The sequence below is a fragment of the Neodiprion lecontei genome, chromosome 2 (genome assembly GCF_021901455.1).
Source record: "Neodiprion lecontei isolate iyNeoLeco1 chromosome 2, iyNeoLeco1.1, whole genome shotgun sequence".
In the NCBI taxonomy this organism is placed as follows: Eukaryota; Metazoa; Arthropoda; class Insecta; order Hymenoptera; family Diprionidae; genus Neodiprion; species Neodiprion lecontei.
The window spans coordinates 26,696,285-26,723,152 of record NC_060261.1 but is presented as its reverse complement, the minus strand read 5'-3'; the positions used below and the strand labels follow the sequence as shown (position 1 = coordinate 26,723,152).

General features: G+C 39.8%; 1 protein-coding gene across 1 annotated transcript; it reads left to right on the top strand.

Annotated features, from left to right (window-relative positions):
- The first annotated feature begins 2,644 nt into the window (after positions 1–2,644).
- Positions 2,645–24,973, top strand: LOC107216677 (myc protein). Its single transcript, XM_046731251.1, has 3 exons — positions 2,645–2,807; positions 7,181–8,023; positions 23,803–24,973. The coding sequence occupies exons 2-3, from the start codon at positions 7,207–7,209 to the stop codon at positions 24,555–24,557; spliced, it is 1,572 nt and encodes a 523-aa protein (XP_046587207.1). The 5' UTR covers positions 2,645–2,807; positions 7,181–7,206; the 3' UTR covers positions 24,558–24,973.
- Positions 24,974–26,868: the final 1,895 nt, after the last annotated feature.

Genomic DNA, 26,868 nt, shown 5'->3' with positions numbered 1-26,868 from the left:
AAATAGAGCATTACGGATTCATTATATTATACCCCTAGGAGGTTACCAAACGGTGCGCCGGCTTCTGTTTAATTAGTTGACAATGACAGAGACGCATGGCCGGCGGTCTTTTGGACGATGCCTCTAAAAATCCCTCGTCTTATTTCTCATATCCTTGCGACTGACCCTTGTTGTAATGTTTACAAAACTACAAGACACGGTGTGTCATTATTTGACGGACAACGTAGACGTGACTGAAAGAAAACTTTTTTTCAAATGGCCAGAAGAAAGCCAACAAAAAATATCAAAGTTTCAGTTCCCGACCTGTATTGTTCGATTTTTTTAGGATCGTCACGGCGAGAGGCAGGTGACAGACGGTCTTTCAACCTTATATCTAATTTTGATTACTGGCATGATTCCACTTTTTAAATACGTGCTTGCAAAATACGCGAGAGAATTGGCCGCCTCCCCTTGATATAATATTTAAATAAAATTTCATAGTCTCGAGGGTCAAGATCGTCGAACTAATTGATTCAATAACGCGGTAATCTGCTTCTACACATACCCAGCAACATACAGTCGATTCTTCGATTGTTTCGCTTTATCTTCCTCGTCGTAGCATTCGTTGCAATACATATTATAATCGGTTGCGGAAACTCGAGCCGTACAGTATGAATAAGACTTCGTTATCAATAAAAGTACGATTAATCTCGGCAGTCTCGTTACACTGCTCAAATAAAACTATCCAACTGCATTTACCACTCGGTCGGTAAGACAGTTAGCCGTAACGAGCCGCCGAAACCTCCGACTCGCCTAATTTTGATCGCTGGCGTAGGATGACGCGCTGCGTGCAAGCTTGTCGCCGAACGCGTCCTTCGTCGTTTTTAACATTCATCGGGCATCCCGCCTCGCTCGGCGTTAATTTTCCGCGATATTTCCTGCCCTCTACACCGCAAAACCGGCAACCAGCGGGCAGCAGAATTCCCTCCGACTCTAAAATTCGCCTCCGCCGCGCCGGCCGCGCGACACCGTCTCCGCCCGCCACGCGCGCCTCCGCCGCATAAAGTAGTCCGCATCTCAAGAGCCGATGGATATCGTCGAATATCTAAAAAAGTACGCAAAGACAACCGGTGAGCTTTCGCACATCGACGTAATAACCGACCCTCTACAAGGTTAACCAACTTTCGAAGCTCGGCGTGACATAGTTTCGCCAATTTCAACCGCACTATGGAATAATTCATTCGGGTGCGGCACCCATGCGGACCATCCAGCACCGTGTCAACGTGCGGTGGCTCCACGAATCTCCCTCGAACGATCGGCGGTTGTTCAGATTTCGTTTCAGGTAATATTCTCATGGCATTCGACGATAATGGTAAAAATTGCGCCTCGACGATACCGAAGAACGATGGGCATGCGAGCGGGTTTTCAATTCCGCCGTAAAGATTCGACATTTCCGAACTTGGTTCTTCCCGCTGTTCAGTTCTGGCGGGAAAACTGTCCTCACGTATCGCAACAATTAAATCGATTTCCGCGGATCATGAGACCGGCCGGGAAAGGTCACGGGGGAAAACGGCCTTAGACGCACGTGCCGTTTGCAGTGTCCAAACGGGGCTGCGAAGGAGGGAGGGGGTGGGGGCGGTAGAAGCGTCCGCGCTAGGAGGGGGGTGGGGGGATGGGGCGACAGTGGCAATGAGCCGCCCCTGGCGCCGGGCGGCTCGCTCCTCAAGCATAGAAAGTGGAATTCGGATCGTTCAGTCGCCTCAAGCCGGGCTGAACAACCGAACGTGTCTCACTCGCGCGTCGTTAAACCGCGAATACCGCCGTGCGCTAGAATGATCTTGCACGTTGTCAATGGTAAAGGCATCGCGTTCGGTAAATTGAAAGTGTGTTTTCAATCGTATCGTAGCAGAAATCGTTTATCCTGAGATATATATCGAATTCGTAAGCCGCGGGACTCGATTGTAAAGCCGAGCGAATCACTCGGCTCACGTAGTCCGGGAAAATTTAACAAAATAGTTTCATCGTAACCGTGGTAAAATTCACACCGCTGATATTTAGCCGGGTTGAGAAGTTTTCTCTTTTCAATTTTCCGATCCGTCTCTCGTCACCGCCAAAGTTAGAATATATAAAACAAAAAAAAAAAAAAGAAATAGCTAAAGAAGCCGGAAGAAATCCGCAAGTTTTGTGCACGGATCGATTGTTGGTTCTGTTTTTTTGGATTATCCATAACAAGGTTCGTACAATATTTAACCCAACGCAACCTCTCTCTCTCCCCATCCCTCTCTCTCTCTGTCTCTCTCTCTCATCGATCTCTTTCCTTCTCCGTCCCCGTTTCTTCCCGCCCTTCGTTCGTCTATCCATATACATACACGCGTAAAACGTGAATGAGTAGCGACGAGTATGCAAGGCTTTTTCCTATTCTCAAATCGATTAACCGGGCGATTCGTCCCAGGAGTAGGCGGTGGTTGCATACCGGAGATTAATAAGAAATATCACCCGTTCATGTACGCGATTGTAAATATTCGACGATCGGCAGCGAGATTAATCGCCAGGCGGCGACTTCGATTCGCGTATTCGGTCAAAGTCGATCGCCGCTCGCGCCAATTTATACTTTGAAAAACGTCGCGTGTGATGTCGGGGCCTCTCGATCCCCCCCCCCCCCCTCATCGTCATTCGTCGCGGCCGCGGTTCGGTTCTCGAAAACTGCGCGAGTAGATTCTTCCGCGAATTGAAAGCGACCGCCGACGATGCGATTCGCAATTTATTCATAAACCAACGATCGTCGGCGGTTCAACAGAATCCCGAATCGCTCGGGCAACCGGCATCCGGTATTCACGAAGCTGAAGTTCGGTTACGTTATCGTAACGAGACGTTCGAGATAAAAATCACTATTTTCTTATTTTTACAATGATTTTTTTCTGAGTAACCAGGATTGCAATATATAAGTATGTTTTGTTTCGTTACGGTTTACTCAATTTGAAACAGTTCCAAAATTGAAAAGTAACAGTTTTTTACGATAATGTTACCAACTTCAACGTGATTATATCTCCGCTGATCGGATCGTCGATTCGCCGCGATACGAATTCTATTCCTGCAGTGCAACAATTTACGACATAATTGCGATTAGTTATGATAATTGTCAGAAAAATTAACTCGATTGTTTCTTTTTTCCATCCCCCGTACTGTTGTTGTTTGTTGTTGTTGTTGTTGTTGTTGTTGTTGTTGTTGTTGTTGTTGTTGTTGTTGTTTTTCCGCCAATTTTCGCCATCTTTCTTTTCAAACTTTTTCAGAACTCGTACGAGTATATCTAATCAATTTGCAAGCTCACCTCTTTTCGAGGAAACAATACAGTTTGGAAAACTAACTTTTCTTTTTATGTGTCTCTTTATTTCGATCTTGTGCCGAATACCTGTATCATTTCTGATATAATTTTTGTCTTGCTAACGATTATCACCGAACTGGGATTATTTAATACCAATTCCGAAAAAATACACAAAGAAGATTTTCGTTAATGTTGGTCTGATAAGAGTGACAGTAAAATCAGTACTCTATCCCCGATTATTAAAATATTTTGACAGAAATTGGAGGACAAGAACCGAAAATGCACGCCGGTCCTACACGCGTCTAAAAATAATTTATCAAAAATAACCAAACTCGTTTTCTATAATATCTTGTATTTAAATATATTCGGGCACGTTTTTATCATCATTGTTGCTATTTTTTTCTCTTCCCAACCCATCGCGGAACGTCGTGCCGCGGCTTTAAAGACCTCCGACACATGTTGCCCCGATAAATAAAATTTTGACATTGAAACTCGGCGACTTCAGGCCGACCCGTATACGCTCACCTTTGCCGATTGTGTGGCCGACTTAACCTTTTTTTATGCACTTCATTGTTTGCGCCGTAGAGGTTTCTTTCCGACCGATTCTTTATTTTCATCCTTGGTTTACTTATCGACGCGATGTACCGTCGTAATTTTTTTTTCTACTTCATCCCACTCGTGGCATTCTTCTTTTCTTGTTGTTTATGTTAACGATAGGAAGGTTGGAACAACCGGCGACGAACGATCTGTGAAATTGGTTGAATTAAAAATACAGAAATACGGATAATTTTCGAGCTCGGGAATCGAAGCGTGGCAGTTAAAATTAGAATATTACATAAAGAGTAAAGTTGAGAGAGAAAATATGACATAACGTATGACAGCGACAATAAAACATAGAAAATATACAGCTGGAAAAATAAAAGAGATAAACAAGCATCGTTTGACGATATACTAGTCAATTATACCCTTGAACGTTAATTTTTCCATAAAAATTTGTAACGCGTATTACGCTGTAGATGCAACCCGAAGATTGTCCAAGTTATTTAAAGTATATTTATTTCTACGAATGCAGAATTAAATATCAAGCCATTGAAGTTTAGAAGAATATACGGGGATCTTTATTTCTCTTCTGCATTTTCTTATTGTTAGCTTTTCGTCGAAAGTCTACGAAGGATATAATAATTCATTCTTTTCATCTTCTAAACGGTAAAAAATGCAGTCGTACAATGGGCGACCGTCTTTGAAAACTTTGAAACTTACAATGGCTGTTGAAGAGCTCCGAGCTCGAATAGTCACGTGTGTAAACATTGTTTTTTTCCGCGCGAAGGCGCATCTTCGCCAAGGAGCTTATATTTCTCGTTCAAATTTATCGAGGTCAGTGTGTAGACACACAGTGTAGACTCTTTGGACACATGCACGTGTCTGCATGCCGCCGCAGGATAATAAAAGCAACGTCTTTTAACACCGTGTCGGTTTTTGTTATACGTATACGAGGTATTCCATGCCAACCGAGAGGACATTTTCCCTGACCCCCGCCAATTTGCTTCATTATTTTTTATATGATTCTAAAACCAAAAAAAAGCACTCACCATTTTTTTCAGATTTTTCGTCCCAACCGTTCTTTTTTAAAAAATGTTACAAACGTAACATATGTTTTGTATACGTACAAAATAAGAAAAATTATTCCTCTAAAAATACATTTAAAAAATACAGAAAATCAATTCTCCACTCTGAACTATGGCTCAAAATGTTTGTTTTGGGACCTAGAAATTATGTTAATTTTTGTAAAAAAAATAAAAAATGGCGTTTTGTTTTAGGGACCATAAAAGGGTTTGTAACATTTTTTAAAAAAGAACGGTTGGGACGAAAAATCTGAAAAAAATGGTTAGGGCTTTTTTTAGGTTGTAGAATCATATAAAAAATAATGAAGCAAATTGGCGGGGGTCAGGGAAAATGTCCTCTCAGTTGGCACGGAATACCTCATATGTTGTATACACCCGTAGGTGTATGCCCTTCCTTTCTTAGTTGATACGCGCAATGCACTCGGTGGAGAAAACTCCACATCCGCATCCTTCTTTGACTTCACTGCACTTGTACACATGTATGTGTATACTCGTATATATATTTACTTATTAACCAAAGTCCGGAAACCGCAAAAGACCGTAACGGATTATTAATATTGCGAGAGGTTGACGGAGTAATAACAGACTAGGAATAAGGAATTATCTGTTATACGCGATCGATGTATGTAAAGCTCATAATTTTCAAGAATTTTTCTTGTTATTTAAGTCTTTTAAGGTGCCCGAGGTTTTCTTCCGAAAAACCTGAGGAATGAATCTTTTAAATGGTTTTCAACATTTTTCTTTTGTCAGCCTTCGAAGTAAAACGTTTTCATTGATTACAAGCAACCAAGAAAGAGAGTAAACATGCAAATGTTGTTTGATGAAGCTCAAATACTTCAATTTGCACCGGCCGCCTTTACGCAGAATAACTTACGTCTCGGTCTTTCGTGTTTTTTTAATTCGAATACGATTTTTTGAAAGTTCATACTACATTTATTTATACCTTGAAAGATTACAGATGGTTTTACACGGCGTACATTTTTCGTTCCACGTATTTTAAATATTGCGATATTGATATCATAACTTTGCAAAAACGTGATGTCGATGGGTCAAGTTTTTCTCCCCTCTTCTTAATTTACATAAATTATATACTTTCTGAAACAAGCTCTCACGTCTGTCAGAGTAATTGTTCCAAGGCTCTCCGAAGCCCATCGTTAGTTGAAACATCCGTATAATTGATGTTTCATTTTCCGTAATAACGCAACACAAAACAAGAACGTGGATAATAAAGCTGAAGCTGGCAGCCAAGGAAAACTTTTTGGGAAATAGGAAAATGCAGTTCAGTTTTATCCTCATAATTCTGGAAAAGTAAGGGTGTGCGGATATTGAAATTCTTCGGGTCGGGTCGGGTCGGGTAAAATGGATTACTTTTGGATTACCAAAAATTCCGGGTACCCGAAAATCCCAAGTTGCTGAAAATTTTGGTCACGGCTGTTTTCGCTTCCTCCAAAAATACCGGGACTTCTAAAGCGAACACAGACTATCGAAAATTTCAGGCTTGTGTCATTTCCGAAATTCCTGACAATCTGAAGGACCGTTTCGCAGTCGTCTGGAATCGTGAGTTCCGTAGGTTTTATTCTCAAAAAATCAGACTAGCGGCTCACCGAAAAATACACTCTCGAATTCTTTCGTATCTGCTTCATTAGCACGTCATGGTGAAGTAATTTTATTATCGACCAGTAGGGGTGTTCGAGTACTGAAATTCTTTGGGCCGGGTCGGGTAAAATGTGTTACTTTCGGTTCAGGTACCCGAAAATTTCAGATACTCGGAAGATTTCGGGTTACCCAAAGATTTGGGGATTGCCAAAAACCCTTCCCGAACCCGAGTTCGATTATCCGGAATTTTGGGAACCCGATGTAAAAGTATCGGCGGCTTAAGGTATTTCGAAGAATGTTGATTTTCGGACTTAACGGTCTTACTCGAGTGAACATTAGAACGTTTGCCTGCCAATTCTGCCGGCTAGCTTCAGCCTGGTATGCGTATAAGAAGAAAAAACGTACGAATTAAGAATAAAATCCACGATTTTATCGACCATCTCGAATATCCTGATTAATTCCGAAGATAATTCGATGCTAATGTCCTTGTTTAACCTCGAGCGACGATTTCCGCTCACCCAACGAAATCTTACGAATCGCGACAAGCGCGAAAGGTTGAAAGAAACGCGTGGCAATCGGTTGAAACAAAAACGTGACAAGGTGGAAAAGCGAGAAAGAGTAAACAGCAGAAGTAACTAACGTTGATGAAATTTTCCAGCAGCTCTGGAGAACGAAAACCCGAGAAACATGCCGGTGCCGACTTGGGATTGTGCGGAATTGGGCCTCCTCGAGGAACCGTTAGAGACGACGACCGTCGTCTCCGAGGACATATGGAAGAAGTTCGATCTGGACTTTCCGCAGCCGTTTACAACCGAGCAGTACTACGGGACGACAGAGGGTGCGACGCTGCCCGAGCCCTACGAGAAGACTTCGATGTCGCGGCTCGAGGCGCGCGAGATTCGGCACCACGACTGCATGTGGGCCGGACTTTGCATCAGCAAGGAGCACAACAGGACCCACCCGGCGAAGAAAGACGTACAGATGAGCAGCAAGAAGGTTCCGGCGGGCAGAAGTCTCCTGATAAACCGGAAGCCGCCGGTTTGCACCGCGGTTAAGAACCTCGAGAGCGACGGGGACTCGACAAGGCCCGAAACGCCGCAGAGCTGCGAGTCCGAGAGCGACGAGGAGGACGAGGAGCAGGAGGAGGAGCAGGAACCACCCCAGTTCAGGCACGACTCGATAAGCATAAACGAGAAGTTGACGGAGTATTTGGGCGACGCCGCAGCCGCTCCGGTCAGCGAAGTCACCGGTCAACTCGTCAGGCGGATCGCGATACCGGGAAAAAAGTGCGACCGGAGGGTCAGAGAGACTGGTCGAAGGACCGAAGTTCACCAGGAGCCGAAGAAAACAGCCAGCAACACGCCGCCCGGTGTAGGACACAATGCCGAGGGCCTCGCTCATAGAGAGTCTCTCGTTTCCCTCGGGGATCACTGCTATTACCTCAGTCAGACTTCCAGCAGTAAAAAGCTCGAACACCTAGGAGTACAGACACCTTCGGATTCAGGTAAGCGACGCTCTCTTTCTCTCAATATTTTTTTGAAAATGATAAATCGGCCGGACGACGTACCGTTTTAGCCACATAGATTTGGTCTTTAAGGGTATGTAGCACTCCCACCTTTACCGACCGAACAAACTCACTCTTTTTTCCTTCCTAATATTGAGTAAACGAACGAATCGCTCCTTCGTAGCGAAATTCACGAATATCACTCCCAACGGAAAAAACACCGAATTTTTTTCATCATTTTCGGGACATGAGCTTTTTTCAACGATAATTTAATACGAGAAGGAAAAGGTAGAAGTAACGCATACCCTTAAATCGTTCAAAGTATCCTTGAATTTCGATTGATCGCGGAATCCGTAATGAAAATCACGTGTATAGTATGAAAGATGAATAAGATTCGCTCGCATCGTCTGGAAAAGTGAAGAACTGTCGAATCAAATAAATAGATACCAATTAATCCGGTACATAATTATATATAGATTGGCAATTTCGAGGTGGACATTGTATAAATTTGTGTAGTCTGTCCGACGTTGTGCGTTGGAAAAAAATGTCTTGAAAAAAAAAAAGAAACCTTCAAATTATTTTCACCAAGTGTCATTTCACGCAAACTAACGAATTTACGATAACAAAAGATTAAGAAAATGGCGATTATTCTGTGCCAATTTTACTTATAGATCCTTTCCTTATCCGTATCGTCGGACTTGCTCCTAACTCAAAAACGAATACGAGTGACAAAAATTTGTCCACGAACGTCGAAAAATTGAATTAGGAAGGGAGAGCGCGACAATCGCGAAGCTTTTCCGCGACGGTAAAAAAGTCTCCGATCGACGAAACTTGCGAACGTCATTTCGAAACAGTTTATCGGACCAATGAAAATGACGTTGAATGTCAAAAAAGAAAAGAAAGTTGTGTAATACGTACGATAAACGGAAAGTAGCGTATAGAGATAATATTTTACTTCCTCGTTTTGTTATTACTGGATACATGTGTACAAGAGATACACACTCGGCGTCTGTAAAAACAACTAGCGCGTGTATTATCGCGCGTCATTCGGATAATCGAATCTCTTGTTTACACAGTTTTACTCTCCGTCGCTACGTCGGCTTTGGGCCGGGTAAAAAGTCCCGCGAATTTCGCTCGCCCGAATTATATTCGGAACGGAAATACGTACTTTGACCCGGTCAATCCTGCGGGCGCCGCCTTCGGTGCGGATGTACGCGTGTTTTTTTTACTACGTCTATATTCTATCAGCGCAGGTAGTAGATTAGGTACCGGTTGTCCGTTCGCCGGATAGTCCGCGATGACCCCTAGACGAGGAGGCAATTACAGTGCTGCGTTCATCGCCCGAACGACGCGACGAGACAAAGTCTGAATGTCAAGTGCGGTCGATCCTCTCGGCGAGATCTCTCCGAGCCGCCCGTAGGATCCCCCCCTCCTTAAATATCGGAGGAGTGATTCGTTGTCTCTTGGTGAACATGTGCGAAAGCCTGCCAGATAGCGTCGCGCGATATTTGCCGAAATATCGATAAGTATCGCGCTCTTCGATATCGATATTATCGATATATCGCTGCTCCGAACATCGATAAATACTGTAACTTGGAAAATGAAACTTGAGTTATTTATTTGGACTTACTTTAATGTTACAATTACTCATTCTCTGCAACATTTTACCATAAAGCAAATTTATTACAATTATTCAAGTAGAATATACAACAACTCGATAATTAAATTTATCTTACAACGATACGCTTGGGGTATTATGGCAGTTGGGATTTCGATACACTCTTATCGATATTGCAGTAAAATTATCGATACTACTGATTATCGACTACGAAAATATCGATTAGTTTACCACCAGCGCACCAAGTCACGACACCATTCGCGAATATTTTCAAATATTTCTTGTGAAAAAACTATCAGACATAGTCTGATGGCATGCTTTCGCGTTTTGTTTTGTTTTTTTTTTTTTTTCTATGTAGAGCTCGTCGAGACATTGAAAACACTGTGTGTTATCCGCTTCCGAATTCGCTTGCAAATATCGTTTTATAGACTTCTAAAATAATCGATCCGATTGTAACTAAATATAGCCTAAGACTTGGCGAGACTCTGTAGCTATCCACAGGGAAAAAAAGGAATCGAAGTGGGTTCGGTAGTTTTAAAGGTATAAGCAAACTTACGGAGAGACGCTGAGCTTTATGTATGTTGAGAAAGAGAGAAGAGAAGACAAGATGTTCTAACCACGAGGACATTAATGTTGGTCAACCGATAAGCTTGAAGTCGAGAGGATTTGTTTTAAATAAGCCGAGAGTCTCTTTCACTGAACCATTTTTTGGAAACATGTAACCTCGTTACAGACAGTTGAAAATTATCTTCGTCTCGGTCTTCGCACGGCTTTTGGTCCATGCATAAAAAACCTTCATCTCTGCTCGCAGCTCGGTTTGTAAAGTCGAGAACCTTAGATTGCAGATAAACTTTGCTTAACCGTAATAAAACAAATCAATGCTCATACGTGGTGAACTCAATTTGAAATTTCAAGTTTCTCCGAAGGTGAAAAATAATGTATTAACAACTCTACGTTTTGTTATTTTAACGTTACTAATTTCAAATCGTCGTTTTTCCTTTCGTGCGGTTCGATGTGTCAAAAATTTCTCGTTTCAAGTACCAATTCTTAACTATACCGCCATTTTGCAATCGATACTCCGCAGATTAGATAGATTTCCCTTCTTCTTCGTTTTATTTATATTTTGGCTCGCTACGAAATTCCACGCTTTGGTTGGCGTAACGCAATATCGTACCGATCACGCGGTAAAATGTAGCACGATTTGTCATACCGAGATACAAGTCGAATAAAAGTTGGAAAGAAAGAAGCTCTAATTGGGAAACATTTGTCGCGGCCACAATACATACACACGCTTATAAATACGCCAGCAGGTAATTTTCTTAATTCCTCTCTCCCTCTTCTTATTCCTATTCCTATTCTTATTCTTATTCTTATTCTTACTCTTATTCATCCTCCTCCTCGTCTTGGTATCTTCTTCCTTTTTCTTTCCTCGTACGCGTAGCCGTGCGTAAGTAAGTCCATTGAACACGACGCTCCGCGAGAATAAAGCCGCCCACCCACGCTCAGGACATATCCGCGCCTATATCTCGATTTGCGAATGAATGATCGAGGTCAGGGAAGGGGGTCCGATGACGTCACCCCTTCATCCTCCTCCTCCTCCTCCTTCCGCCCCTCCGACCATTCGTCCCCGCCAAATTCCAACCAGCATGGCCAGTTGACGGCCGTGGGAGGCTCGTCTCTCTCTTTCGTCTCTCTCTCTCTCTCTCTCGCTCTCTCTCTCTCTCTTTCGCGCTCAGTCTCGGTTTAAATGATAATCGCGTGGAATGCGGCGGGGCGACGTAACTCTTTCGCATGAAACTCCGACACGCGTCTACACAGGGTGGTTAAAAATACCCTGACGGTATCGGGGATGCAGTTTTTCTTCTTCGGAACACACCGATCATTTCGATTATTCGTTACATTCTTGTCGTATTCGAATTTATTTTCCCTTCTTGACTCCGTTGTCTATTTTTGCATTCCTCTGTTGGGTCGGATTGTCAAGAACAAATAAACGATGAAAAGTTTTTCAATAAAAGAAATCTGTAGTTATTCATTTTTTTTTTTTTTTGTTTTTTTTTTTTCACTTTAACGTAACAAGATAGTATTTCAACTGAAATTCTAAAGTATCTCATACTTGTAACGTCCGTTCTGCTCTGTCGCCTTGTTTACTTTGAAATTGATATTTATTCAACAATTTTTCTTTCACAATTAATTTCGTAATCGCAAATGCTTAGCGAAGCGAACGAAATACTCGATACAAATACACACCGGGAAAATCTCTTGAAACTTGAAAATCAACCGCGCATGCGCGAGTTTTATCGGCTGTTCGCGCAGGCTGGCCAATCCCGAGTTTTCAGCCGTCAAACCGTTTCCGGCGGCGATTTAGTTGACACGAATTTTCTAGGTTAGAATCTCAAATGATTGAGGCAGTGACTCGGAAAGGTTCGGGGAAGCATTTGTTACCGAGTCGGAAAGTCGATTCTTCGAAGAACGGTCGGAATTTAATGCCGGTGCTCTTGAAAAATTCAAACGTACACATTTTGCGTAGGTTGGCACGCCTGCGTCTTGAGATTGAATTTTTTAGCGCATGCGCGGTTGATTTTCAACTGTCAACGGATTGTCCCGGTATACATATTTACGAATGAAATGTATTCCACTTTTTATCGTACCATATTTTTCCCATATCGAATCTATCTTGAATAGAAACGTCCGAAAAAAGGCACGTTGAAAAAACTTGGGTGAAAAAATTGTCCCATCCTCTCCACGGCTCTACCTCTACACATGTGCACGTATGCGTAATACATGAATCGTCAGTCGTCGAGCGTATGCATAAGATCTGTGGGAAACCTCCAGTTTCTGCATGTATGTACGTATTGCATACGGGTACCGCTGCCGGGCTTCTTTTTCCGAGAATTGTGGTAAATTAGGAAGATTTATGTGCTTTAGTTGCACAGACGAAAGCGACAGAGCAGCGGGTGTCCCGATAGTCACTTTGGAGAAACTGATGCGTGTGACGACCACGTCGCCCGTATTTTTCGCCCTCTTGATTATCCTGCTTTAGTTTTCTTTCTTGAAAAAAAAAAGGAATGGAAAAAACCGAGACCGAGTAATCTCTTTTTCCGTTTAAAATCGACCAGTATATTTTATGTAATTTAGCGAACAACAGAGGAATATAAATTTTCGAAGAATATGCGTACGTATTCTTACTCAGTGAACAATTGACCGTAACATTGTTTTTTTATTTTTTTTTCTTCTTTTATTTCAACCAAGAATTCTCAATATCATTTTAACAACACGGATCGGTACTCTGAAATTTCAAATCGTGCCCGGAAACTTTCCAATTGATTGTGAAAATTCTAAGCAGTGGAAGTAAGGTTTTTTACATTATTTCATCGAATTTTCTTTATTTTCATACAGATTTATCGCGTGTTTCAGTTCAGAATTTGTTACTAATTTAGTACGAAAATTTATCGCCTCGAATGTAATCGGTGATTTTCTTCATTGTCTCTCCAGTTCTAAAACACTGTAATGATTTTTTCAGAAATTTGCGAACGGTTTCTGATTTTGAAAAAACAAAGAACCACCAAGTAACGGTCGCCTTTCGAGATCCGAATCACCGTTTAATCAGGATGTCCGATTTCAACAGTATAGAAAAAAAATTACTTCCACTTTGAAGTTTCTAAATCGTAAATCAAGTAATTCCATTTATTTATTAATTTTTTTTTTCTTTCCTTTTTTTTTTTTTGTAAACAATTGCGAACGTCTTTGAGAAAGGTTTGAAAATTCACAAGCTTCAAAGACGTAATTTTTCCGTCAGATTCTTGGGAATTCTACCGTCATGGGAAAAGGTTCCCACCGAAAACGTGAAAGTTAGAAATTTTTGTTCCGTCATATTGAATCCGCCATCTTGAATTTTCGAAATCGGAATCTCAGATTCGCAATCAGCGATCCCAAAATCGCAGAACACGATCTAGTTACAACTGTCGACTCACGCGCCACAAATGTTTGTCTCAAAGGATCAACAGCCCCATTCTACGTGCGATCCAAAAGCAAAACTACTCCGATAAATATTCATTTCGAGGCAAACATTAAGAGTAAATGATTGAACTTTGATAATAATCAGAGACGCGTATACGGCAACGTCGAAATTCACCAAGTCAACCCCTGAATCGTTCGCCGGTCCGGAAGTTTGATCGAGACCCGGTCGAACGACGACGTGACATTTTAAAAGCTCATTATCGGAGGTCCGTGTTCGTTGTTCGTTTTCGCGTTCGTTCGAAATGTCGTATTCATTTTGTTACACGTACCGTTACCGGGTGCTCGGTTATAACGTTTATATCCTCCTCTGCCACTTTTCATACATTCTGCGATCGTCCAACGATCTAACGCGACTATGTACCTATAATACACTCCCCTCGCGGCCAAAGTCCCAAGAGCAGTTCTTCCTTCGCCCCGCTCGAATCGTACGTCTCTAGTTTCTCCTCTTCCAGATCTGCACACACACACACACACACACACACACACTCGCAATCAACGAACGAGGATGTGTATCTCGATCCCCTGCAGCGGTACATACTATCCGCATTTAAATTCACCGGAGAGGAGAGTTCGTTGACTCTCTTTACTTCGATTCTCTCGCTCTTCGCCGCCGCGTTCTTCCTCCTCCTCCTTCTCTTGCTGCTGCTACTTTTACTTCCCTTCCCTTCCCCCCCTCTCCATCCATCGCTGAAGTTTGCAAGATATTCGCGAAATCGTTCGTCACGACACGCCCGTCTTGAAATACGAAAATTCATCGTTACTCATATTAATATTAATGTTAATATTCATACGTATGCGTATATTAACATCAATATCAATCATGCGATCTACGAGCAGGCGCTGTACAAGTTCGATGCCCTGATTACCAATTTTTTTTCATTCATTTTTTTTTTCTCAACTCCAGACTCTGTCTCAGATTTTTCTGTACAGGTGTTGTTTTTTTTTTATTCTCAGATTATTAATAATTGCACGTCCGAATGCCGATGATACATACTTCGAGCTTACGTCTGCTGATTTCATCTACAGTCGGATTTTTTCTTTCTTTTTTTTCTTTCGGTCCGTTTCGTAGCATTTATCATTTTTCTTACCGTTGAGAATGGTATTTTGAATTTTTTTTCTTAGTTTTTTTTATATTATCGTTTCTTTCCAACTACAAGACTTGTCTTTTTCTTTTGCTTCTTCTTTCTTTTTTTTTTTTTTACCCTCTCTAAGACGTGGGTACATCGGGTACATATCCAGTCGTTGTGTGTTTGCACTGTTATAAAATCTGATAATTGCTTCTTTACGTAAGTGTAGAGATACAGCTATCGGAACTATTTTTTAACGCCGATTTCGATGTTGTTTTATCTGCGTTCGATTTGAAATAGCGATGTAGGATTTAAATATTTTGAGAGATCGATATTTTTTTTATTGCTTTTGATCATTTTTTTTTTTTTTTTTTTTTTTTTTTTTGCGGGGATTGACCACATATCGCCATCGACCCCATAATTCTTACCCCAACGACTTTCCTGTAAGGTATTGTAATATGTACATTTTAGTTCTTAATTTAGTCGAGTCGTAATCTTGCTCTTTGTACGCGGAGGACACCGAGAATGTCTAAAAGCCTTTTTATGTTTTCGTGTTTACTCTTCCAGCGTTAATGTGGAAGCTAACAAATGCCTATCCAGCAATCTGTGTGATCTCAAAAATGAGCAAATGATGTAATAAATCAATTTCGTTAAATTTTCCGTCGAGATTCGTGTATAAATTTTGAACCATTAAAATTTTTCAAACAATCCAGATATTCGAATGTTGTATAAGACGCAATTCTGTCGACCGAAACTTTTTTAATTACATGAAAAACCACTGATATGTATATATTAACCCTTTTAGTCGCGCAATTCGGTTTTTCAGTTTACCTGAAAATGGAAAAAAGGAAGATTTTCCATGGAATATAAAAAAAAAAATATTGTTGGAATTACGAAAAACGTGGTACGCGTAACCACTTTTGCGCTATCGTCGATCCTTTTTTGGTAATTTCGACGCAAAATCAGTTTGTTCGGTTTACTCTACTTTTTTTTTTAGTTAAACAAGGCCTTAACGTCAATTTATTCTTGCACGAGCATTAAATTTTCGCAACAGCGATCGTAATGAGAAAGAATAGTAACGGATACTAGACTTTCCGGTAACAGCTATAAAACTAATGTTCATTTTCCACCTAGAACTACATTTTTCGATTACGGTATAAAATGAAAAAGAGTCAAGAACCGAGCGGTAACCGGAACTAAAAATTTCTCTCGTTGTCAGTGTAAGATATTTACAGACTTTCCCCATAATTCTCTGCGATTGAAATTAGGTTTCGAAATGTCTGAAAATATTGAACTTGAGATTTTCACGTTGAAAATCGTAAAAAAATTCCAATCGTGATAGAAAAATGTTAGGATATTCCCGTCCCGCCTGATTCGTTGTCCTCATCAAGGCCGCCCAACACTCTCAACTCTCCTCCGCTTCTTTGCCATGCCTCTCGCTCTTTTTATTCCTCGGTTCGCTGACTACAAACGCGCACATTGTACCTGGCGAACGTTGATATCACGTCCGTGAATCAACGATGGTAGACATGTACAAGGAAGACGCGACACGTCGTCACCGTCTCGTTCGGGCATTTAAAAGTCTGCGGCAGTCGGCTCGTCGTGGAAACCCAGTGTGTGGATATTATGCGTATACTATTAACCGCGGCGGTAGGAGGCTTGAATGGTTGTGCGTACACATCCGCTTAACCACGGGCTATAATTTTCGATTTTCAAGTACCCACATAGACGAGCACCTGTATTCACACATGTCCCTGGGTGGATTTACCCGTCCCGTTTACCCGTCTGCCCACTTATAACTTTTCCTTTTTATTCTACCGCGTTTTATCGTCTACTTCTCGTCTCTCGTTCAATTCCTTCCTGCGTTACGGATAGGAAACGAAGAAGATCGATCTGATAATGGGTTATTTCGGTTCATTTTACAAATTTATAACGAGAATCGATTGAAACATTTTTATAGCTTCTTTTTCTTATTCTCATTGGAATAATTTGGTTTGTAGTTATTTATTTTTTTATTTTTCATTTCGTAAAGGTATCACGTTACACATCGATTTTACGTTGGAATCACAACGTTTACACATTTTTTATCCGTGTAATCAAATTTTTCGCAGATGAGAAAAATATGAATAAATCAAAGATAATCGTGATCCAACTTATCGTTGGATTGGCAAATGAGATATATATATATATATAAAAAAAAGGACTTTGATAACGAAATATCGATCCTGTTGCCGCTGAAACTTATATACATATATGATTGAGCTTGCTAAGTGATGCGAGTAACAAGTATTTTCCTGTGCGTCACGTAAACGGCCACCGACCCCTCCTCCCTCCCCCCCCCCCCCCCCCTGCCGTGTGTACGATACATCTTGTCGATGATGATATCTTACCGCAGGCCTGCGGTGTCGATGCTACTTTCATTTGCCACGGACCAATCAAAGGAAGTCTCCTTCAATACCGACATTCGCTCAATCGTAGAATGCAACAGTTATACATAGTATGTACATGCGAATGCGTGTTAATGTATTTTGCCGAGATTGTAATTATTACGAATGTTTCAACAAGTAAGTCGCTTGTAATTATTATTGAAACGTAATTTAAGGATGACTGGGATGAGGGGGATGTAACGAGTCGAAACAGGGACGGCGATGAGGACATGTTCAAATTGACGTTTTTTTTTTTTATAGAATTTTATTAAATATTACGGCGATGTTCAAATAGACGTGGAGAGATAAATCGCGCGTACGTAACTTACGCTCGGTAATTTTTGTAACGAACGTTCGTTCCGTTTAACGATCGATCGTTTATTCACTATCCGTCTGAGGTGATATTTTACCAAAAATTCTTTGAAATTAAGTGAAATGAAAAACCAAAAGGCTTCGAGACATTCTCGATTTCCTCCGCGTACAAAAAGAGCAACATCACGACTCTCGACTAAATTAACCAACTACCAATACACATGTCGCAATGCATTAAGGAAAACTAATCCGACGTCAGAATTTAAAACCTCAAGATGGCGGATCCAATATAGCTGAATGAAAATGTAAAAATTGATCCTGTTAGCTCATCTTAAATCGGCCATTTTGAATGTTGAAATTTACCCAGATCCCATTTTTCAAATCAACGACCGTTGTACACCCAGTTTCAAGGATCTTCTTTCTCTGCAAGAGTCGAACGAGTACGCGCGATTAGTAAAAACCGTTAAACAGTGAAAAATTCCCGAGACACCGATAAACGAGGACCCTGGAATGAACGATATCGTCCACGTTTTCCGGCGAAACGTTAATCGTGACAATCCGTAATCGATGTATCGTAATATCGTTATTATTATCCGAATCCCGTTCGGGGCGAGGTCGATTTCACAGTCAGGTTTTGCGACAGAGCCAAGGGTGAGGTCGAGGGCGGTGGGTGGCGGATGTTGGCGGCAGTGGACTCGGTCGATAAGATAGCGACGCGACTAGACGCCTACCCCAACACGAGGTTCGCGTTACCGCGAAGGCCAGTGACCCAACAGCAAGGTCACGCGTTACGCCTCCGTCGGTCACTGTTCAGCCTTTGTACACGTGCCGTTCTATCGGCGGCAGGAGGGGAAGGGGGGGGGGGACGCCTAGTCGATTTACGCGTGTCTATATACACCGGCGGCGCACGCATATATGGGAAATTCCTGCACGGCGAATCGTCTGGCTGGCATGCGATATTCGGTTGGCTGTCGTTATATTTAAAAAAAATGAACGGTGGCCGCCTTGAATCGGAAATTTAATTAGGAGGATAGAATGATAGTTGGAGACCTTTTGTAAAAATCATTAATAATTAATCATTTTTTTTTTTTTTTTTTACTTGTTTTTCCTTTTTTTTTTTCTTTCCATTACGTGCGATGAAAATAGTTCGGGTAAATTTTGATAATGCAAGGTAATAATGAGGTATTAAAGTTTTGAGAAGAGGTTTTAAAGTTTTGAGAAGAGGTTTTATAATTGATATGTTTAGAATGATTGAATTTTTTTTTTTTTTTTTGTCGTTGTTCGTCATTCGGTTGTAATGTTTTTGGGTTGATTTTGCTTTGAAAATTTGAAAAAGAAAAAAAAAAAAAATTGATCATCCTGTACTGTTGCCAGTTTTTTAGCCTCATTGATAAAAGAAGGTTTCTCTTTGTTAACTACGTTTCGGTCGGTCGAAATAACGTCGTTTTATCGCCAGTGTCACCCGGTGATATACTAATACATAAGTGAATTAAGTCCAAGGCCGTGTGGTTTAGTATCACGGTGTGGATTCCGTTGACGGATAACCGCTATGAGTATTCAACGAATACTGTCAATTTTTCGTTCTTAAAAGATTTCGTACAAGTAAAAAAATAACAACATGCCGCTACCGAGACGTTGTAATAACGCAATTTCATTTTTCTAACGTCAATTATCGAAAATTTCATTGGGTTTGGAATTTTTTTTTTGCTTCGTCGAGATCGTAACGACTTGCTACAGGCTTTCGTGAAAGATGACGGTCAACGAGTGCAAGTTACGAAATAAATGGTATTACGTACACGAATATAAACACACATACACACAGCGGTTATAGGCTCGGTTTTTTCTCATTTACAAGTTTTCTCACGTGTCGTCGATGAGAAGTCAATCACTCGCACTTACGTACACGTTACGTTTTAAAAGCATCCGCTGCGTATCCGCAACCATATGTAATATGTAACGTGTCTGATAATCAAGGGATAGATTTTTATTTAAATTTTGATTTTTCATCGAATAATACGCGAAGTTTCACTGTTTTTCAAACGAGTCGCCGTACAATGTATAACGAGCAAAGCGTATTTGGCGAATTAGCAAAGTGAATACATCAACGAAATTCAACGAACTTTGGGAAAAATATCAATATTTACTGTCTTTTCAACCGTCTTCTCGGTTATTTACCGTTTCGCTAACTAAGGCTAGTTGCAAGAACAGAAAAATGTTGTTCCCACCCTATTCTGCCAGTTAATTGAAGCTACGCGTGCAAAGAGAATATTATTCATTCGTATAATAGTGTAGGTACAGTATGTGAAAGTTTGTGAACAGAATTTCATGAATATCAAACGAAACAGTCGTAAAAGTAAAACTACAGCGGTTCTATCTCGAGTTGTTGTTCGTCAATGAATATCGGTTCGTCTTTCGCGTGGTTTGTAATACTTGGGATCGAAGTATCAAAAGTACTTACCTGAAGAAATCGACTGTTTGCGATGAGTAAAATTCTAGGGTAGCAGAAAATTTTATACACGCGCTGTGGACAAATTAAACTTTAAATGGTGGGGTAGTAGTAAGAAGAAAACTGAACACATCACTATTTTCTGCGACAGGAATTAGAGATCATTTTTTGAGGTACACTGAGAAAAATTTCATTTGTCGCAGTGACTAGAAAAATTGAGTAAAACAGGTATTGTTAAAAAATTTTTTTGAATCTCGTTGGGATTACAAATTTTCGCAACAGTTGCAAGAAAATATAGCAACAGTGATCGTAATAGAAAAGAATAGTAACGGATACCAGAGTTTCCAGCAACAGCTAAAAAACTAATTTTCATTTTCTACCTAGAACTATATATTCCGATTGTGGTAAAAAATGAAAATATTTAAGAACCGAGCGGTAACCGGAACTAAAAATTTATCTCAGTGTAACAAGTTTACTTTTATCGCCGAAAAAAACAAATTTGCCCGAACTGACTTTTTTTGTAATCTATATTTTTTTTTCAATTCGAATCGAATTTGAACCGAATATAATTATAGTTGATGAACTGAATAATTTTGGTTTTGGTAACTTACTAGAACTGGGGGAATATCTCGGAATTTTTTTTCCCGACAAATTTGTGGCCACCCTGGTTTTGAGTAGGGGTAAAAAAAAAAAAAAAAAAAAAAATGGAAAAAATTATAGTAATAATATTCAACGAAGATACTTTCTTCGAATAGCAAAGTGGAGTTTATTTTCAATGAAAAATGGAAAGGGATCGTTTCATTGAATGATAAAATCACTCATGAATAAGTTGGTATCGACTACGTCACAAAGCGAGCAAGCCGAACGCGTAACCGCGGCTGTTCGTACACGCCATGCAAATAACTGTGACTGGCCCTAACCAGCAGCGTCAAGGTTAAAAACGTGTGCTGAAAATTCGCGAGAACTTGGTCGAAACATCGCGCATATTATGTATATTTGATTTGCGACGCGGAGCGAAGATCCGCGGAGTATTTCGATTTGTGGGGAATTTTTCTTTCAAGCCTCGTTTATATATACGCTTTTTCGTACCTATAAGTGACGGAAATTATCAGGCTGTGAGGCTTGTACCGATTATTGCAACGACGCAGCTTTGGATAAAGTTTTCATTTTGCAATTTTAGGATTACTTGAGATTCAGGGAACTGTTAATACGGAAAGAGGAAACTCTGATTTTCTTAATTCAACATTAATTACATTATTCTTACTAAATTCAGCCTCGTTAAAAATTATCCTTCACAAGAATAATTTCATACACGCGTTTGATGATTTTTTTTTTTGAAAATCTTATCTACAAGAGTTCGACCGGTTGTAAAAAAGAAAAACAAGCGAATGGATAAATACAAATAAACGTTTGAAAATTGAAACTGATATCGATGGAATTGTAATTTTAGTAAATGAATCTCTCCTTGACACCAAAGAAAAATGACCAACCACCCAATTCGAAGTTTGTTCGGTTTACTCTACTTTTTTACTCAAATAAGGCTTCAACGTCAATTTCTTCTCGCACAAGCGTTAAATTTTCGCAACAGTTGCAAGAAGATATAGCAACAGTGATCGTAATGAGAAAGAATAGTATCGGACACTGGAAAACTAATTTTCATTTTATACCTAGAACAATATATTTCGATTGTGGTAAAAAATGAAAATATTCAAGGACTGAGCTAACTAAAAATTTCTCTCGGTGTGGAATGACCGAATGAATTCTTCCTTGGAAACTTCCCTGCACGTTGGTTATTGTTTCACAAGTATGTGTCCGTGCCCTGAAGTTGTACATTTCCATTACGAAAGTACGAACTCTGCGCATTATCCGTCTCTATCTTTTATCTATATGCTCATCCCCACGTGTGTAAAGTAGGGAGAGCGATAAGTCGAGTTAATTTCACCCGCGTTGTCACCTCGGCGTATAAGAGAGTTGCGTCCACTCTCTTGGTCGACAATCCGCATACCGACACATGCCTGTGAAATTGACGTACAGTCCAGTCGGGATAGACATAAAAATAGCCTTAAATGGAAATAATCGGAGGGAGCGTTTTTTTTTTTTTTTTTTTTTAATTCGGCGGAGGGGGGGTGGTTGGAAGTCTAAATCTCGATTTTTGGGAAAATCCCGCCATTGCGTTCGCCGTCATCTTGATTTACAAGTTCAATTTTTTCGTTTTTCTGAAATAACTCGTTAATTTACAACTTTAGAGCAAAAATGGTAGAAGCCAAAGTTGTTGGAAATTTAATTTCCCACAAGTTTGGTCATTGTCATTTTTACGCTGGGATCAATATTTGCAGAGCAATATAGATCGTGGATTAAAAAAAGTGTGAGAACCGAAGTCGAAGGAAATAAAATTCCACCCATTACGATTTTTTTTTTTGATAATCTTGATAGTATAACTCTGCGAATATCGATCCTAGCGTAAAAATGATAATGACCAAACTTGTGGGAAATTAAATTTCCAACAACTTTGGATCCGACCATTTTTGCTCTAAAGTTGTAGATTAACGAGTTATTTCGGAAAAACGAAAAAATTGAACTTTGAATCAAGATGACGGCGAACGCAATGGCGGGATTTTCCCGAAAATCGAGATTTAGACTTCCAATAACTCCCTAATTATTTCCATTTGAACGTCTATCTCTACTGGACTAGTACGAACGACATTCCTTCGGAACTACGTAGAGATAGTCAAGATCGTGTTTATTAAAGCAATTTAAATACCCTAATCGTTCCTCCTTTATTCGTCGTGTAATGTCGTGGGTGTTTAAATTACTCATCTCACATTGACTTATTGTTGTTGAATTGCGAGACATTAATTTACAATATGCAGTGTCTGCTCGGTGAATCACACGAGGCAAATTACCCCCATAGAATAATCCGTGCATTTTTTATTACATGGACACGTATATGCATGCGCATGTATAGGTGGTATAATTTGTGTACTCGAACGTGAAGATCGCTCGGTCACGGAGCGAACTTTGTCTTTCAATATTGACGATTCACTTAATTTCGAAAACTTGAACGCAGCGCTGCGAGACGATAACATACGAGTTCGTATGCAAATATCTCTCCGAATATGCATATCTTAGAAATATTTTTGAAAATATTAAACCGTCTCAAGGCGTTGAAGGTGATTTCACGGTTTCAGTACAATGTAACCCCCCCCCTGAATTTTTGAATGATTTTTTTTTTTTTTATGTTACATGCAAATTTGCCTTCTGTGTGCGATGAAAATTTAATTGAACAATTATATCATTGTACAAAGCAGTAAAATATTGAAAATTTCGAGGTTTTATACTCGATGTAATTGTTACTTTTGACGTTATAGAAAATATACAAACTGACACGAACACGAGAAAAGCTTGAAGAGAAATAAACAGTCGATTTGAAATGTGTCGCAAAATGAATGTTGGAAACGTATTTCCACAAAATATGATCGAAACTTGACGATAATTTTTCGAAAAATTTAAAGCTGCTTGAGAATTTCTTTTCGCTTTCCCTTGAAACTTGCTTTTAAACGAAACACCCAAATTTCTGTCGACCCGTAGACTGTTGAAAAAAATGAACTAAAAATAATGTCCCGGCAGGTTCACTTTGTATTTGTATTATTTGTTACATTTCCGTTAGTAAATGTGACAAAAATTTTTCTAATTTTAACATTCGAATTGTCATATCAACATATAATTCCTAATCGTTCCTTATTTGCTTGGTGATATATTACAAAATGATCAAATCGAGTAGAAATTTTTTGCCGGACCTGCCGGAGAACATTTTACATGAAACGATGTAAAAATTTTCTAAAAACGCCGTAAGCGGGGAATAATTCTTTTCTACTATTGAATTTTCTTTCCAGAAGAAGAGATCGACGTAGTGACGTTTGACAAACCGTGCAGGCCTGCCTCGTTGCCAACAAATCCAAGCGCGGCGGATAAACAGCACCTTCAAAAAACTGTCACATCGGCGTTGAAGGATAAATCACCACCTCGGCCACGAGGTCGGCCACCTTCCAACCCTCCGCGAAAACGTTCCGCCCAAACGGAGTCAAGACCGGCAAAAAGACCGAGGCACAAATCGTATCAAAAGCGGGGAAAGCCCGGAAGTGGCAGCAACAGCAGCAGCAGCAGCAGCAGCAGCAGCGGAAGTTCGAAAAGCATGCAGGTCGACAGATTTGAAAACTGCGACAGAATCGGGGACACAATCGACGGTGCGAAAAACGTTGCCGAGGTTAACGAGCATCATCACATGCGATTTTCGGAACGAGTCGGTGGAGGATCCGGAAAATCACAAGCCTCGAGCAGCACCGTTTCCCGGAGCAGTTCCGACGACGAACCCGACACGGAGAAGCGAAGCCTTCACAACAACATGGAGCGCCAGAGGAGAATAGAACTGAGGAACGCCTTCGAGGATCTAAGAGTCCTAGTGCCGGAGGTACAGATGAAGGAGAAGGCGCCGAAGGTTGTGATCCTTCGCCAGGCCGCGGTGTACTGTAATAAGCTTACCGAGACGGACCGTACAAATACGGACGCTGTCTCGGACCTAAAAAGTCGGCAGGATCGTCTCAGGTCAAAGCTCAGTCAGCTGAGGAGAAACTTCGCGGCGTGTCGCTAGGCGGCGGAAAAGGTTTATTTCGAATATTACTTATCTTAACAAACACACGTACCGCATAGAGAGAGAGAGAGAGAGAGAGAGAGATGCACGCATGTGATTTCGCTTCCTTTCTTTTACGGTATATTCATTTTCATTGTGAAAAAACCGTGCGAGCACGGATGGATGGGATTGATGTTGCGAACGTTCGTGGATTTTTCGAACACTCGTTTCATTGATTTATTTCTACTTTATAGAATGCTACGATGTTTCAACCTCGAGGTTATAAAGCCGCGAATGTTACTTTTTGTTTTTATTTGGTATTTTTACTTTTTCATTTTTATTTCGAGACGGATAAAAAATACACGGTAAAGGATGAGAGAAAAAAAAAAAAAGAAGAAGAAAAAAAAAAGCACAGTCTTTCTTACCGAGGAATTCGAGTTTATTGCCTAACCCGCGGCGATGTAGTTTCGGCAGCTGCGGGAATTGGTAGCGAACACTTCGAGTTTTAAAAATTTATACGTGTGTATATATGTATGTACATAGTCACGTACACACGTTAACAGACACATAAGTATGTATATAGGACAGCGTCAATCGCGGTGAAATTTTTATATCTTGATGTTTTTTCTCTTTTCTAAGTTTATTTTTCCAAGTGACATGAAAAAATTATTACCCCCCCCCCCCCCCCGGTTAGGAGGAAATAATTACCCTACGAATTGTTGAAAGTGTACGATATATTTCATACTTCAAAGAGAAGGAAAGAGAAAGTTTTGCTGAAACAATTTTGTTGAGAATATGAAGGAAAAATTCTCAAATCGATGATTAATCAAAATCCTCCGATTTATATTGTTTATTAAAAAGCGACATTCATGGTTCACGATTAACCAAAAGCAAAACTTGTGACGTAAGATTGATGATACAAACGGTAAAAATTCATCTTGAATCCAATATTTGTTCCTTTGCAGCATTGAAACCCTTGTTGCAGAGATTTTCAACAGTTTGACTTGAATTATTTCGTGAAAGGAAGAAACAAATACAAAATCGAAACATGGCTAGAAATTCTCGAAATTTGAAACGAAACGTTGGAGCGATTTACGATATTTTAATTCATTTCTTCCAAAGTTTCTACGAAAAACTTGTGAATTTTTCGAAGGGTGAATAATCTGTTTTACGACCACCGCTAAATACATGTTCAATACATATATAACATTGAATTAAATATATTATAGACGTCGCATACGCGATTATTGACAACGTATATGTGAAAGGCAATATCTTTTTACCTAAATGTCCTCTCTTATAAATAAATGTATAAATATACTTATATATTGATATACGTGTGTTTGTGTGTGTGTGTATATATATATATATATATATATATATATATATATATATATATATATATATATATATATATATATATATATATATAGGCAAACATACGTTATATCAATATATAAAATATAAATATATAGACAAACATGTACGTCTTATACAATAGTTAGCGTTAAATAATGTAATTGATTACGGTCGATACGGATATTAGCTTTTTTACACAGACAAAAAAGTAATACAAAAAACGTAAAAAAAACAAAAAAAAAAAAAAAAAAAAACAAAAAACAAACAAACAAAAAAATAAATAAATAATAACCGGCAACATTTATATTTTTCTATATCTATCCTACGCGCTCTGATTATATCTAGTACACGCTATTGTATACCTTTTAACGAGGAAATAACGGAGCATATTACAGATATATCATATATTTTGGAATTTTCTATTTGAAAGATATAGTTCTGCCGTAAATCATGTACCTATCGGTTGATCATTTTTACCACGCTTATCAAACTATACATATAATATGATATGTGCTTCGATAAAGCGTAAAAGAAAAAGAAAGAGAGAGAGAGAGAGAGGGAGCAGCAATGAAATGAATTGAGATGGAATGAAACGAAATGAAAGAAAAAAAAAACATTCAATATTTATGCAACTGAATTATGATATACGCTGTGCGCACTTGCTTGCTCGATTTCCCGTCGGTTTGTCGCCGGCATGCGCGCTGTGAGTATGTTATTATAAACCCGTCTATCATAATTGTTTCAAATAACGGAAAACACGAAACTAGCTCCAGGGGCATGAAAATCGCCTTTGTTTGTATACATTTGTAGTGGAAAAAAAAAACAAAAAAAAAAAAAAAACAAAAAGGAAAACTCATATACCTCTTCGCAGCACGTATGAAAAACACGTCCGCAAAAACTGTTCAAAGTCTGTTTGAAACTCGCTATAAAAAAAAAAAAAAACAAAAAACGCACAAAAAATCTGCAAATAAAT

Coding starts and splice junctions, on each gene's coding strand:
- LOC107216677 (XM_046731251.1), top strand. CDS start 7,207: ATGCCGGTGCCGACTTGGGATTGTGCGGAATTGGGCCTCCTCGAGGAA. Junction 8,024..23,802: donor ACAGACACCTTCGGATTCAG/GTAAGCGACGCT, acceptor TTTTCTTTCCAG/AAGAAGAGATCGACGTAGTG.